The sequence below is a fragment of the Setaria italica genome, chromosome III (assembly GCF_000263155.2).
Source record: "Setaria italica strain Yugu1 chromosome III, Setaria_italica_v2.0, whole genome shotgun sequence".
Classification (NCBI taxonomy): Eukaryota; Viridiplantae; Streptophyta; class Magnoliopsida; order Poales; family Poaceae; genus Setaria; species Setaria italica.
The window spans coordinates 22,125,370-22,140,407 of NC_028452.1; the positions used below are offsets into that span (position 1 = coordinate 22,125,370).

At 48.1% G+C, this 15,038-nt stretch overlaps 2 protein-coding genes across 3 annotated transcripts in view; one reads left to right on the top strand and one right to left on the bottom strand.

Moving 5' to 3' along the window:
* LOC101784684 overlaps positions 1 to 6,869 on the top strand; it is a 9,669-nt gene extending 2,800 nt beyond the window's left edge. Inside the window, exon 4 of the mRNA XM_004962129.3 lies at positions 5,741 to 6,869. Coding sequence (XP_004962186.1) covers positions 5,741 to 6,423 — 683 coding nt within the window. The 3' untranslated portion in view covers positions 6,424 to 6,869. The remainder of the gene's footprint in view (positions 1 to 5,740) is intronic.
* Positions 6,870 to 7,813: 944 nt separating this feature from the next.
* On the bottom strand, positions 7,814 to 14,808 carry LOC101785350 (mannosylglycoprotein endo-beta-mannosidase). Of its 2 annotated transcripts, none has more exons than XM_022825350.1 (11): positions 14,362 to 14,808; positions 14,009 to 14,147; positions 13,080 to 13,303; positions 12,202 to 12,260; positions 11,793 to 11,841; positions 11,350 to 11,580; positions 10,578 to 10,747; positions 10,284 to 10,488; positions 9,307 to 9,975; positions 8,984 to 9,211; positions 7,814 to 8,911 (listed from the first exon to the last, which is right to left on the bottom strand). In XM_022825350.1, exons 1-11 carry the CDS (start codon positions 14,386 to 14,388, stop codon positions 8,111 to 8,113), a joined length of 2,802 nt encoding a protein of 933 aa, XP_022681085.1. In that variant the 5' UTR covers positions 14,389 to 14,808; the 3' UTR covers positions 7,814 to 8,110. The 2 variants fall into 2 exon arrangements, with proteins under 2 accessions (XP_022681085.1, XP_004962188.1); XM_004962131.4 differs by having other exon boundaries at positions 13,080 to 13,307.
* Positions 14,809 to 15,038: the final 230 nt, after the last annotated feature.

Sequence of the window (15,038 nt, forward strand, 5' to 3'; positions counted from 1 at the left end):
GGGAACAAGGGTCCATGCCGACGCTCGCCGTGGCCGTGGGATCCGGCAGGCAAAACCCCTCCCGGCGTGCTCTGCTGCCCTGCCGTTTTCGTGCGTGGACTCGGCGGCATCGGCCACTAGCGTCTAGCCGCCGTAAGGCCAAGGGCAACGGAAACGGCTGTGCGCGTCGTGCGCCACCACTCGGGCAGTACCATTAACAATAACAAGCTCCTTTTCCGGTTCCCTCCTATAGTGCGCCACCAGTAATTCAATAGGGATGCAGGATGCATTGATTGGTTATGGATTAGCATGGGCTACCGGTTCGGATTTTTGAAACCGGCCGTACTAATTCGGTGGAACCCCAGGGATTTAGTAACGGATCCACCGAAGCTTAGGTCATGTTTGCACATCGACCAGTTAAGGCAAAGTCTAAGTGAAAATTTCATCAACACATGAGCATTAAATAGCATGCCACATCAGCAATTTTGCTTACGTGGCAGGATTATTATGAAGAGAGAGGAAAGAGAATTTCATCATATCCGAGAAAAGTTTCATCACCATGAAACTCACTGTGCCATGAAATTATGCATTAAGATTGACTTTACGCACTAAGACTGGTCTCGCTAGTTCTCCGTACTTGGTTAGTAAGGAAATGTAAGACGCTAGGGGGGCTCACGGAAGTGTACCCCAGTCGGTTGCGCAATCCAATTTGCTCCGGCCGACCTGATTTATTACAAGGCGTTCACATCCATTTATGGCCCATTTAAGCCCCCCATTGTACTGGCGGTAGTAGTAAACGAGAGACGCCGATGCTGCATTGCTGCTGCTGCTACGGCTCCGGATCTCGGAGAATGATGCCGCTGCACCAGTAGTAGTAAAGTATTGCTCCTCCGACACGGTGGAGCACGCGCCATTGCATTGCAGCACGTTACCCTTGCAGCACGCAGAGCTCTCGGCTAGTATAATAGCCTAGCGGCAGGCCGGGCAGCGAACCGGAGAGCGCGAGCGAGCAGGAGATGCGGTACGTGCGTGGAATTTGTTTTGAAATCGACCGGGCGTGTAGGGGGGTGCGAGGCCGGACGGAGGCCCTGTCTGTCTTGTGCAAAAGAATCCGTCTCACCGCGCTACATGTCGGGGGCAACCGTACTTCAGCATTGCTGAAAATAACAACTGGTGGGCGTCTAAAATAAACTGGGGCCATGTTTAGTTACTCCCAACTCCCAACTTTGACACTATGCAAAAAGAAGATTCCCCATCACATCAAACTTGCGGTACATACATGGAGTACTAAATGTAGATGAAATTAAAAACTAATTGCACAGTTTTGTTGTACTTTGCGAGACGAATCTTTTGAGCCTAATTAGTCAATATTTGGACAATAATTTACAAATACAAACGAAACGCTACAGTGTGCTACAGTGCTGTAACAGTAATTTGGCACCTCCCAAATTCCCCAACTAAACACGGCCTGGGTGTTGCTCTTAAAACACAGCAACATGGGGTACATCGGCAAGGGCATTCGTGATTCGTGATCCGTGCGAGATTTCTCTCTCTTGTTTATAGTTTTTACGGCAGCGTGCACATGCCCTCTTTAGGTAGCTGTCCAGTTTCAGGGCCCAGCAGTGGTTTATGTTTATGCCTGTCCTTGTTGTGGTGAAGTAGAGCTAGCTAGCTGCACGAAGCATGAGCGCGCCCCCGGTACAGCGATGGCCTCTGTCCTTTTTTATCATCTTCATCACCATCTGGAGCTTCCTGGCTGTTTGTGACCAGGACTGTTCTCTAATCCCTCGGCTTCTCAGGCTTGCTGTCGGCACGGTGCTACAGCATCATGGGTACTAGGCTACTGGACTAGTACGTAGTACACCCATTAATCTGGAACATTAATGCATCTTAGTACATTGCCGGAATAGCTAGCGAAAGCGTGAATGGCTGGCAATGTTGCTCCCTGTCTTTTCTTCCCAAGTGCAGTGGTTCTAAGTAGTCGTGATCAACTTTGTGTTTGTGTCTGAATTGATGGATTCGAGCGCCATTAGAGGGGTGGGGACACCATGTAGCGAGGCACCAAGCTTTGTCCGCTCCCGGCATTGTTTGTAGCTGTGGAAGATTCTGTAGGAGATATATGTCGAAATGCTGGGTCCTCCCTCCTGAGGACCAAAGTATAAAGCCTCCCATGAGGTGATAAGAGGATATCTGTATGTGTGCGGAGCTCGAATAGGACATGTAAGGACCTCGGCGCCGGCCCGGGTAGCTCCTAGTGTGACCTCACTTGCCGAAATAGCTAAGGCTCGCGTCCTAATCATGCCAGTGGATTTGCTGCTGCCTGTTGATGAGATGAGTGGATGCTCGGATGGGCATTGGCGCCAGGCAGCAGCAGGTTGGTGCCACATTACTGTCAAGCTAGCGAGCGGGGCAGCGAAGAGATCTTAATCCGCCTGTGATGGCGCGATGCGTGCGGGAGAGTGGGCGCTCAGGGAGGGTGACCAAACTTTTTCTCGGACCATGCGACTTGGATGCAGGCTGGAAAAACCAACAGATATGGAGAGACAGAGACGGTTAGTTAACAATTCCTGCACACAACGGCTTTTGTGAGCCGCCATCTTTCCTCACCTTCTCCACGGGGATGGGTGGCGCCCTGTGTCTTTTGGCTGACGCTACGATACGCTTCTCGTGTAGTCACGCAGGCGTGATCTGCCTTTTGTAAGGAGTCCCTGAGCTGTGGGGGTGACACCCTGAGTACAGTTACCAGTACAAGCGCCAGATAAAACCATGTCCGGAAGTAGAACCATACATGAGTTCTGTTTCTGGATGTACTGCTACAGTGAGGACTGAGAACATGAATGTGACGTTACACAACGTGCTCAGCTGGGTTTAGTACTCTGCTGGCTGCTCTCGGAGTGAAATCTTAGTGTTTGCAATGAATGAATGCACGCACTTGCTTAATCACGTTTTAAGTAAGCGAAGCGTTTGACAACCTGGCCGACCACCACTCTAAAGAAACAAAATGTACAAGCATCAGAAACACGGTGCTTGCTTATGTTGTGCAACTAATGTGACAGTGGAGTTGTTGAATTGACAGAGTTACTCCATACGATCCTAGGGTTAACAAGAATTATCCGATTTTATCCGTGGAGTAACTGTGAGCCCAAATGGACCAAAGTGAATGCTCCAGATTGACCTAACCCTAGATTTCTTTAGCAATGAAAGTGGCTGTGAACTTGTGATTGCCACAGAAAAAGGCCACCAAACTACCCAAAAACGCTCTGCAAAGCCAAACAGTGCTCTCCACAAAAGGTTAAATAGGACAGGAGAGAGGCGAGCGGCTGATAGAGTAATAATGGCCTCAAACTCTCAAAGCACACTTCAGTTACGGCCAGTGTGTCGGTGGGCTTGAGTCGGCAGCCAGTTTGGTGGGCGCTGAGCTGACCAATAATACGAGGTAGCTTTTGCAACGTTCATAGATCATTTCTCTTGCATCTTAGTACTACTGATTGACCATCATGTCTAAGAAGGACCCCTGCTGATCCGACTTTGAGCATTGCGCCATTGCCGGTTACTAGGATTGTTGCTCTACAAAATGCTCTAGAAATCATAGAGTAGTAAATGGTAGAAGAAAGTATACTCTTGCAGCGAATCTGCAAGATGTGGGTGCGACTATTTGCGTGCATTGCTAAACGAGAAATGAGTACGGACCAGGTGAGCAGCTTTTGGGACTTAGGGCACGTTTGGTGGTCTTTTGGGACTTAGGGTGCGTTTGGTAGGATCCAAATTCTCGAAGAAACGTTTCGGATTCAGATTCTCTTTGAAAATGTTTCTCGTATGAATCAGAATCATTTTCGTAGAATCATTTGGCTAACTGGCTAGATTCTTAAAAGGCAACTAAAATCAATATATTTACATGAAAAAAAATTGAAATTGATATATTTAAAAAAATATTGATTATTTTGAGTGAAGAACATTTAAAATGCGACCCGTTTTAATTTGTTGCGCTTAAAAAGCACCAATAGAAATGTTTATGGATTAAATGGGAGGTAGGACAATAAGAATCCGAATCACGAGAAGCTACCTGGGTGGTGATTCTAATCTATGGTAGAAAAAGCAGAAACACTAGAAACGTTTCTAGCCGGAATCGATCCCTTCTGTGACCGTTTGGCAGCATTTCTAGTGATTCGAAGAAGAATCAGAACTGATTCAGCCAGCCAAACGGGGCTTTAGTCTCGTCATTGACTTAGCTTGGTGGTGAAAACTAGCGTTGACTTTGGGTAATCGTGCTTGTTACCACTGGAACCTTGGACCATCGATGCTTGCCGACGGAGTCATCGCCCGCTCGGGAAACGTTGCCCTCTGCATTTCTTCATTTGGTACGAAGACGAATTCGGGTCATCTGTTTCTCACCAGATGACTCCCCTCCCGTCCTCCACTCCTTGTCAAATCATCACGTTCCGAACAGGGGCCCTCGTTTGGGGACTTTATGAAACAACCGGACCAATCAGGATCAAATCTAGTCTTGCATTGGTTCTGGTTCCATCGGTTGGTGGCAACAGTGGCATGTAGTGATGTACGTACTAGCAGAGGTTGAGCACGGGCCCCGCCGTGTCCGGGTTGCTGGACGGACGGTTGGATCCAGCCATCGTCCCAGGGACTCCGTGGGCGCACCCGGTTTCCGGAGCCGAGCGTGCGCCAAACCCAGGGGGGACGCCTGCGCCGCGCCACCGTTCGTCGCGGCATAGGTCACGGCGCCACGGGCTCACGGACCGTGTGGCCTGGCCTGGCCTCTCGTCGTGCCGGAGCCTAACAGGGCACGCAAAGGCGGAGGGGGGCCTCGGCGACGCGGAGCCTAGCTATCCGTTGTCGGCATCAATCAGATCAATAATTCGAAGCAGGTCAATTGGGGAGGGCAGCACGGCGCGCACGGACGACGCGGGGGCCGGTGCGGTGGCGGACCACGGCACGCGCTGCCGGATCGCGGGGTCGTTGTTGCTCGCTGATCTGACTATGCTGCAGTGCTGGGAGCGGTGTCGTGGACCGGTGGTGATTGATGCGGGGGGAGAGGTGACGGGTTCCGGCCCCGATCATCGGCTGCTGCTGGTGGCAATCAGTGCCGGCCGATCTGGTGGCTCCTGGCTTGGGCTTTGGCTCGTGCCTTTGCTGCTGCTGCTGCTGGTTGTTGTGATGACTTGTTGTGAGCCCGGTGTTGTCCGTGAGGTGGCTGGGAAGGGTGCGCGCTGTCGGTGAACACGTTGGCGATCTGGCGCGTTGCTTTCGTTGTGCTGAAGCAAACCTGCAAGCCTTTTCGAGAAGTCCATGTCCAGAACTCGAAGTAGGATGGTCTAGAGATCATGACGGTCCCTGGCGGCAGCAATAGTAGTAGGGTCTCTGGATATGTGTGCCATGGCGTCGCGGAGCACGGCTCTACTCGAAACGGGTATGTGCTGGTGCTGGTTCGTGTTAGATTGCGTCGCTGCTTGCATGGGATTGGAAAGTTGGAACACGACTCTTGGGGAAGGGTGTGTGTCAGGTACTCAGGTCCCAACGGTCGGGACTCCGAACCAGGAATATCCTTTGCCGTTTCTGCTCACGTTGATATGTGAAACTTGTAAACTTGCCAAATTTTTTTTTGCATTTTCTTCTTATTAATTTGTGTGCAAATATACTTGTTGGTGGGATCAATACAAGCACGGTTGATTGTGTGTGCACGTACTGAACGGGAAATGTTTGCTGAAATTGTGCTGTTAAACTAACGCAAAATGTTGATGATACGCAGGCAAGAGCATCAAGGATTTCCAGGCGCTCCTGCACCAGGGCTACAGCCGGGCGTCGTCGTCGTCGGCATCGCCGCCGGTGCCACTCCCTCTGGCGCCGCCGTCCCGGCCGTGCCCGCGCCCGGCCAAGCCCAAGCTGCTCATCTTCATCCGCAAGCAGAACCGGGTGCTGCTCAACCTCCCGCACGTCGTGACGGCATGCCGCCGGGCCGGGTTCGCGCCGCACGTGATGAACCTGCGGCGCCAGACCCCGCTGCCGGTCATCCACGCCGCGCTGGCCTCGGCAGACGCCATGGTTGCCGTGCACGGCGCGGCGGTCACCCACTTCCTCTTCATGCGCCCGGGGTCCGTGCTCCTCCAGATCGTGCCCGTGGGGCTCGACTGGGCGGCCGACGCCTTCTACGGCAAGCCCGCGCAGCAGCTGGGGCTCGAGTATCTCGAGTACAAGGTGGCGCCCGAGGAGAGCTCGCTGGCCGCCGAGTACGGGCTCAACAGCACCGTGGTGCGGGACCCCTCCGTGATCAGCAGCCGCGGGTGGTGGGAGATGAAGAAGGTGTACATGGACAGGCAGAACGTCACCGTCAACATCAAGCGGTTCGGCGAGCTGCTCAAGGCGGCGCGGACGCACCTCAAGAACGCCACGGCGTGCGCCAAGGGCGCCGGCGCCGCCGCGGCACTGAGGTAGAAGAAGATGCTAATTGAGCTTTTTCTTAGGTGTTAATTACGTAGTCACACTTGTCAATTTCTTTTGTGGTTTTTATTTTTCTTTTTGGTTGGGGGGAGAGAGGGGGGAGGAGGGATATAAAGGAGATGAGATCCTGTAAATATGATTGGGTTGGTTCTTGGTTGAGAGAGGGTGGTAGGGGATCAGTCGCCTCCGTGCATAGTGCATTCGTTGAGTTCGTCGTGGTGTTGTTAGAGAAGAGGAGGAAATAATTTATGGTAGGGGCGGGCTCTCCTGAAACAGCTTCTTGTTCACAGTAGTTCATAGGAGTATCAGTTCTTTTTACTTCTGTTCTTTTCCCTTTTTAATTCTTTTTTATTTTCTTCTGATTCTTTGGGTGTCCAGATGATGTATAAGGAACAACATTCTGTAACAAAGAGCAATAGAAATCCAGACTCTCTTTTACAGATCGTTGAGTGCCATCTCACCTCCAGCATGGGTGGAGACAACAGAATGTGAATGTCCACATGGAGAAGATGCTTAAACTAAAAGTCCTAATCAAAAGCCACTAAGCCAGCACGAAACTACAGTGCAGCTCTCGTGGACCCTTTTGATGGAAAAGAGAGAAAGGGAAAGTAGATAGGTCCACATGCCATGGGGAAGATGGCCTAAATCTGATTTGTCCACTTGCGTCTTTCACCGTCGTGAACACCGAGGCGCTCGCGGGCAGCACGTGGTGGCTCCCTGGGCTACTGCTGCCGCTACTCACCTTCAGGCAATCACGTCCGCTCCCCCGCCCCAGTTGGCCAGCCACCTCACTGCTCCGCTCCCTCTCCTCTCTGCGCAGCTGTCCCTCCAAGGGCACACGCGGCAGCCATGCCGTCGACGGGAGAGGCATGGCGCTGGCGCCACGTGCTCCCCGCGCGGGCCCGCCTCGGTGTCCACGACGACGGGTGAAAGGGAAAGAGAGAGCAGTGCAGCGGAGGGCTCGAGGGGAATGGGAAGATTTGACAGCTCTACCGACCGTTGGCGACCGGAGGCCGGGCCTGCCGGCAAGCCTTTTCCGTTCGGTGCCGCGGACCCCGCGGGCGGCTTGACGCTGGGGCGTCGGTGGTGAGTGCCGTCCGATTTGTGCTGGGAGCCTGGGACTCGTATCATCATCGTATCGCGCGTGTATGGTTATGATGGAACACGTGGACAATGTTGGTCAATCTGTATCCGTGAGGCAGATGATGCTCATCAGATCGTCAGGACCGCAAGGATGTCCATATGTGGAATTCGACACTGTTAGATCTACTCCCTCCGCAACAAGTGCTGTTGAGTTGTATTGTATGTTGTCATATTTCATTTTTTATTATAATACTCTTTCCTACAATTATTTTCCCCTCTAAATTTAGAATGGTTTGACTTGTGACAAACTCAACTGAGGGGATTGTGACAAACTCAACTGAGGGGAACAGTCCTTCCTCTACGGCTCCACCCCAACCCAGTTCTACATGAACCCGTTCACAGGCCACGTTGCCGACCACGGGAATCATTCAACGCCACCGGCACCATCCAACCCAACACATAGGAACCTCAAATTATCTGTGCTACCATAGCAGTTACACGGCCACGATCTCGTGTCTGTGCTTTATTCGGCACGCACTTATTTTACACGGATCTTCGCTTATGAATCATGATCACAACTCAACAGACGAAATCCGTCTCAGATCATCACGGCATGGTCCAGATGATGGTTCCAGCCTCGGAGAACGACCCTGGGACTGGACCCCGGGGGAGCCTCGAACGAGATGTCAATGGCCGTCTTCTCCCCCGGCGTCAGCGAAAAGTAGTTGTCTGAGTAGTGGACAGGGAGGATCCTTGTGTCGTTGTATTTCTCCTTAGCTGTGGACGATCCAGAACTGTGCACCGAGAAATGGAGGAAGAATGCGACGCCCGAATCGGTCCCGTTCACCTCAAGTGTTCTTAGGTTGTGACTTGATCTTGGGATACTGAGGCCGCTGCGTATTTTCCTCCACGAGCCGCCGCTCTCATTTCTCTGCTGAGTAGTTTCTTTGCTAGCGTTGTGGGAACCACTTGCATCACCTAGATCAATTGTTGATACTGAGGATGTGTTTTCTGCTACTGACTTATTCGACTTGTTTTCCACGGTCATTCTTACTTTGTGCCTGGAGCCGGAGACTGAAACCTCAGTATAAATTTTTAGTGGAATGTTTTTCTGCTGGTACTGCTCTAATAATTTGTAGTCTTTCCCATGAAGATGTAACCAGTAGAAGTTTCTGGAGAGTATTCCATTGTCTGACAGCCTGAAAAGTTTGAGTAGCAGAAAATACACAGGCTTGGCATCCTTCATCTTCGGGTATTTCATCTCCATGATCTGCTTCACTTTCTTTGGTGGTACAACTATTTTCTCGGAAACTTTGTAATAGGGGGATGCACCATCCAGATCCCATACTGAAACTTCGACAGCCACATCTGCGAGTTCATCAGCTGTAGTGTTTACCACCTACAGAGTCACTTTCATGGATTAATTTCTAGGAAGTTCAACTTGTAGAAAACCTTGTAAGTAGTAGAATACCTCTATAAAGTAGCTGGCCAAATTCAGTTGGACATGAATAGGTTCAGCAGCACAACGGCAACCATAAAACCCAGCAGTTTGGTCTTGGAGATGATCATAGAACTGCCCTCTTAGTCCAGTCCATGGATTCTGTGTCTTCCAAATCAGAAGACCTGTAAACTTTGTCCACATGAAGGAAGTCCATCCTTCCAGAAGCGCTCTGTACTGAACGTAGTTAACTAGTTGTGCCTGGAAGTTGTAGGCGCCATTAGAGACAAAACTACAATGCTACAGATGCTGAAGCATAAAGCTCATAGAGAAGAAAGGTTATGGTAATAAACTACCTTTTCACAGAAATCATCCAGGTCTTTTGGGTGTCCATAAAGTTCAATCTGATCATGGACCTTCCCTGGTTTTGAGTAGGGAATGAACTTGTGGTAGTCCCATATTGGATTTGGTACTTCTTCTATGTACCCGCCAATTCTTTTCTTGAAAATTGGAATACTCCATCCCTCTGGAGGCATTGTGGCCCTAATTGTCGCAGCAACTGGAACCCCCACAGACCCAACTTCAGGGTTGAACCCATATTTGTAGAAACTGTCCTTGAAAAAGCTCTCTGGATATTGAATCTCATATGGACCATCAGTGAAATCGCCTTTCCCATTGGCAAAACCATCCCACATTGATCCTTGGACATACACACGCGTACCATCAAGGTATTTACTGGGGTCAGTTGATTCTTCCGATAAACATTTTTCTTGACTGTTTGATGCCTGGCTACTTACAAACATAGGATGTAACTTCAAATCATTCTTCAGTGCTCTGTTGATGTCAACTGGTGGGACTTGCTCATTACCACCAACCCATAAAGCTAGACTAGCATGATTCCTGAGTAATTTGATAGTATCTCTAGCACATAGAAGAAAGAGATGATGGTCCAAAGGGCCATTAGGGTTTGATACAGGAATTCCTCGGCCGTCGACATCTCCAGTTATCCAAAATTCCTGCCAAACCTGTACACATGGTTCCATCCTGTAAGCAATATTGCAGACATGGTAGCGAACTATAGTGAATCAAGAATTCAACTGGAGGATGTGGACCCAGCACTAAACTCATCAGGTTTAGCTAATCCTTACAGGGAAAGAAAATCCCTGGAACCAGCTGATTACCGACATTTTACAGAATCCTAAGGAAGTAACAATTGGTTGACATTTATTTAAAATTTTCCTTTCTTTTTTGCATTTTTCATCATTACCGGATATTCATAATTTGAATAAGAAAACATGATAACCAATTGACAGAGTGATAAACTCAAGCTTACCATCAGACCATAGACATCGCAAAAATGATAAAAATCAGGCCTCTCTGCTAATCCGCCACCCCAACAGCGAAGCATATTGAAGTTCATGTCGGCGTGGAACTTGATGTCAGTCATATATCGCTTCTTTGTTAATCGAAGAAGGCCATCTGACAATATCCAGTTCCCTCCTCGGATAAAAATAGGTTCACCATTTACCTTGAAGATCCTGGAGGTGATCTACATTTGCATCAGCAGGTTTTCAAAAGGCCAAATGTTCAATAGACATCTCTTGGCCGTTCATTAAAAAGTAGTTACCTCCCACCAGTAGAATTATCAATTGTACTCTCGATCTTACGGAATCCAAAATAATGGCTCCAGGAATCAGACTCTCCAAATCCTTTAACATCTACACTAATCTCGACATAGTATAGGGATTGCTTTCCCATGCCATTTGGCCACCACAGGTTTGGCTTATAGAAGAATAACTACAAATGTTCATATTCATACATAGCAATGTCAACCAGCTTGAATATTTGAGCCTCTGAAAAGGATCTGAATAACTAAAACGTTTATGTAGTAAAGTGAACAACTTGTATATTTGAGGCTTTTTTAAAAGGGCCTCCTAATAGGAAGTACAATCACTGAAAGAATAATTAAAGGCAAAATTATTCTTACACCTAGGTTCTTTTGTCTTCTTATGGATGACTAGATGAGAATTGTGCAACCATGATTTGAGGATCATTGGATATTTTAGGATTAATAGGTAGGACATGAAGAGGGGAGTTCCTTAGTTAACAGTTAACACAAGTACAAACAATATGGGAAATCCGGTGTCGTAGTGCTGAAAATGTGCATTGCTGATGGGCAACAGGCATAAATGATATAGCTGCATTTGTAGTTTCTGGTGTTTTTACTGTGGATCAAGCGGCGGCAACAAGCACATGGGCAATTATAAATCATTTTGGGCTTTGGGCAATAGAGAAAATACAAATTCATCAACTGGTTGAGTATATGAAAAAAAGTAAGAAAAATAGCTAAGTAGTGCCTCGGTACATGAGTAGTTTGAAAAATAAGAAAACTAACTTACAGGAGGAATGGTGTACTCTAGATCTGACTGAGGAGGGATAGCTATGGCATAACTCTGAAGGTGTTCCACCAAGCAAATGTTCCCTTCAAGTTCAGTTGAAACCTGTATTTTCAAGGTACAATCTGCAATCCAGGAACTTTTGTTCTCTAGCTGAAGTGTACAATGTAGGTATGACCTCTTAAAATCATCATGAAAAGTTGAAACCAGATGGGGGTCCATTATATTCACAGGCTGCAGTGAAAACAAAACCAATTTAAATCCTTGTATCGATTTAAAGGATCTTCCCAGAGAAAAAAATAAAGAAAAAAGGAGTAATTAAAAGATTAAAGTTGAGCAGATTCTTCTTTTGCATATCCTCTTCATATATCCATGGTGATATTGATACCCTAATGACAAAAGATGGATAAAATATGATTAAAAGGGAGCAAGGATTCTTGTCTCACCCCAGTTATCGAAATTGATACCTCATCCCAGATACCCGTGTTTCGATCCCTAGGATGCAAAAAAGAAAGATAGAGAGAAATGCAGGAACCTGTTAATGTTGCAAATAGTGGAACCAGATCAAAAACAGTAAAGGAAAAACTTGCTGCTGCAAAATCAGTAAAAAAAACTATTGACTGGTTAGCATAGGTGCAAAGCTAGCATCAATTTTTCTTTATTATTTGTCAAAAGTGAACCGAAACCATAGAAAGAAACCCAATATTAGCATGAGCCTTCAGTAGTATATGGTTTCTGATCTTCATTGAAGCCAGTTGGAATAATTTTTAAAAACTCAAACCATGCATGGTACATCATAGGTGAGACAGATAAACTATATGCATGCAGCGTTACCATACAGAAATAGACAACTACCTTATTGGGCACATCCAATCCCATCCTTCAACATATTGTGTAGCAACATCTTTCCCAATCTGAAATGAACACATTGAAATGTGTAACCATGCATTAGTAGTCCCTTTAACCAACAATATTCCTTTTAAAAAAAGAGTAGTTGTGATAAAAGGAAATTTTGCTGTAAAGCATGATAGTCACTTGTGCAAGAGGATCATAATGAAAATTCACTTCTATAAGGGAGGAGGGCTTCCCAACAGCTAATCCAACAACTGCCTAGTTATTGCAGCCTGTACAGCTAAATAAGCAAACCGCAAAGCATGTCCCAAACTCATCAGCAGTAGCGGATCCAAAATCAAAATAACGGGGGTGCTGAGCCTCTTGTAATTGGGCTAACTTATGATTTTACCAGCTAAATATGTACTACCTCGCAGTGGATCTGCCACTGCTCATCAGAATACCCAACAACGGAACATGGCGGCTGAAAATAGATATGTGCAAGCTATTGTGGTGCTTTTCAGCACTTTTGATGAAGCTAGTGGTTGCACCTATGCTTTCAGCACTTTTCATGAAGCTAGCATCTCAGATAACAAATATTTTAATTCAAGCAAGGTGAATTAGTTATGTGCAAGCCATTGTGTGCTGCACCTATGCTTTCAGCACTTTGACAAACTTAGTTATGCGTATAATTACATAGCTCTTGAACTGTAACACCATGTGGAAAAAGACATAGGCAAATAAGCAATGCAAATCTTATTCAAGCTTCGCTAAGAAAAGGAGCAAAAGGCAATCCAAATCTAGCACGTTACAATAGCATGGGATATTCCATATTCCAGAATATTTCAAATCATGAGCAAAAGATTTAGCTACATAATTAACCTGAAGGACGTGAGACTAACCTGATGGTCACCACCCTGGCCTCCCTGAGGAGGAATTCTGCCAGGGTGATCAGGAGGATGAACAAGGACAGCAAGCATATTGTTACCATCAGGATGGAGAACATCAGTAATATCAATCGTGTGCCTTCGGAACATTCCTTTTGGAAGTACCTCCTTGTGCCCATTTAGGTACATTTCTGCTGAGTAGTTTATTCCCCGGAAGTTTAAAGTAACGTGTTGATTTCCTGACTAAAGATAAAGGTAACAAGAAGATATTGATATGTCAAGTGGTTTAGCAACAAGATTCATTAAGCTGATAACTAGGCAGTGTACAAAAGTACATGTGCTGAAGTGTACAAAATTACGTATTGTAAAAGGCAAGTATCAGTATTTAGGATTCATTAAGCTGATAATTTGAACAAGGGAAAAGGCAAACAACTATGCTACCACGGCTGCGGTATCACTTGCCAAAAAGGGCTTCTGTACAAGCAGAAGTGAGTGAAAAGTTTATCAAATGAACAGGCAGCCTTGGGTTTGGTTTGCATTAAAGTAAGCTAAGAACATATTTTATCAAGTAATGCCAGGTTACTAGAGTGCTTTACTCTACATACATGCATAATGCAATAGCCTTCCCTACTCCGAGGAATGTTACTTTGCCAAAATGGGAAATGGACTATAAGGCAATGCAACAAGTGAAGTCTAAATGTCTAATGATACGCACAGTTTAAGTCAGTTCAGCAGGAGACAGCTTAAACTGCTCGCCGAGGGAGCAGCCACCTAGCCACAGTCAGCACTACAGTACAACTATGCTGAACCAAGAACTGCCTACAGTGAAAGTGTGGAACAATTCCTTTTCCAACTTGGGGCAGACAGTCGGATTCATGCTACATTCGTCGTTACAGGACAACATGATCAGTAAATGTTCGGAGAACTGGTGCATTTCTGCATACCGGGACACACTGGAAGGTGGTGAAGAACCAGAACGTGTAGTACTCCCTCCCAGCGTCGGCGATGTCGACGATGGCCTGGTTGTTCAGCCCGTAGAAGGGGTCCGGGATCAGCTGGTTCTTCAGCAGCGTCCCCAGCACACTGGCATCACGAATCATCCAACAATACGTTATTACTAGTAGCCTAATTAATATACAAGTAAGGACCACCGCGCACGCTCAGTATTCTAAGGGTAAAGCTCGCATAAACTACTCCGTGGAAGCACGGATCCCCGAGAAATCAGAGCCAGCAGCTACGGCAGGACTCTCTCGCGTGGGAAGAAACGTCAGAGAGAGGGAAGAGAACGAGGACGCACGTGCCGGGGACGGCGGCCCGGATCCATGGCGCGGCGGGGTGCGGGTCGGCGGCCGGCGGCTGGGTGGTGGTGAGCTGGACGCCGGTGAGCGCGACCTCGGTGGAGCGCGCGGCGAGCCAGCCCGCGTCGAGCACGCGCTTCCCCACGGCCGCCGCGGCCATCCCCGCGGTCTCGCGTGCGCGCACGGCGTGGTTGCGAGGATCCCCCACCGATTCCGGCGGGGGTGCGGAGTGAGGTTAAGTTGAGGGAGCGAGCTCTGAAGCGAGGAGGACCGCCCCGCCGATTGCGTGCCGCCCCCTCGCCGATCCTGGGGGCGCTGGGGACTGAGGTTGCGGAGAACGGGGGACAGGTGGGGCCTCGGCGTCACGGGGGAGGAGGGTGCGTGGCGCAGCCGCGCGGCCCCGCGGTGGTGGCGACGCCGTTACGGGATCGGCGGAGTGCGTGACCGTGTTCGAACTGAAAGGGATAGGATAAACAGATCGACCCTGCCAATTCACTCCAAGAGCGTGCCCGCCAGATACCCGGGCTATCTACTCCAACAAAGAAGTCCATTCAGCGCTGCAAATTTTGTTTTTTAAAAGCAGAAAAGTTGCTGCTATATTAAAAAAAACTCAGACGGCACAAACAATTAATAATTACAACGCCTCACAATGGGGTGGAAAGCGCTTATACTCAAG

What these genes read in the sequence shown, in the direction of transcription:
- LOC101785350 (XM_004962131.4), bottom strand. Translation starts at nt 14,522, where the DNA reads ATGGCCGCGGCGGCCGTGGGGAAGCGCGTGCTCGACGCGGGCTGGCTC. An exon ending in CGGGCCGCCGTCCCCGGCAC is followed by an intron (nt 14,148 to 14,361) that starts GTGCGTCCTCGT and finishes TCGTGATGCCAG; the next exon opens with TGTGCTGGGGACGCTGCTGA. An exon ending in TGGATGATTTCTGTGAAAAG is followed by an intron (nt 9,212 to 9,306) that starts GTAGTTTATTAC and finishes TACAACTTCCAG; the next exon opens with GCACAACTAGTTAACTACGT.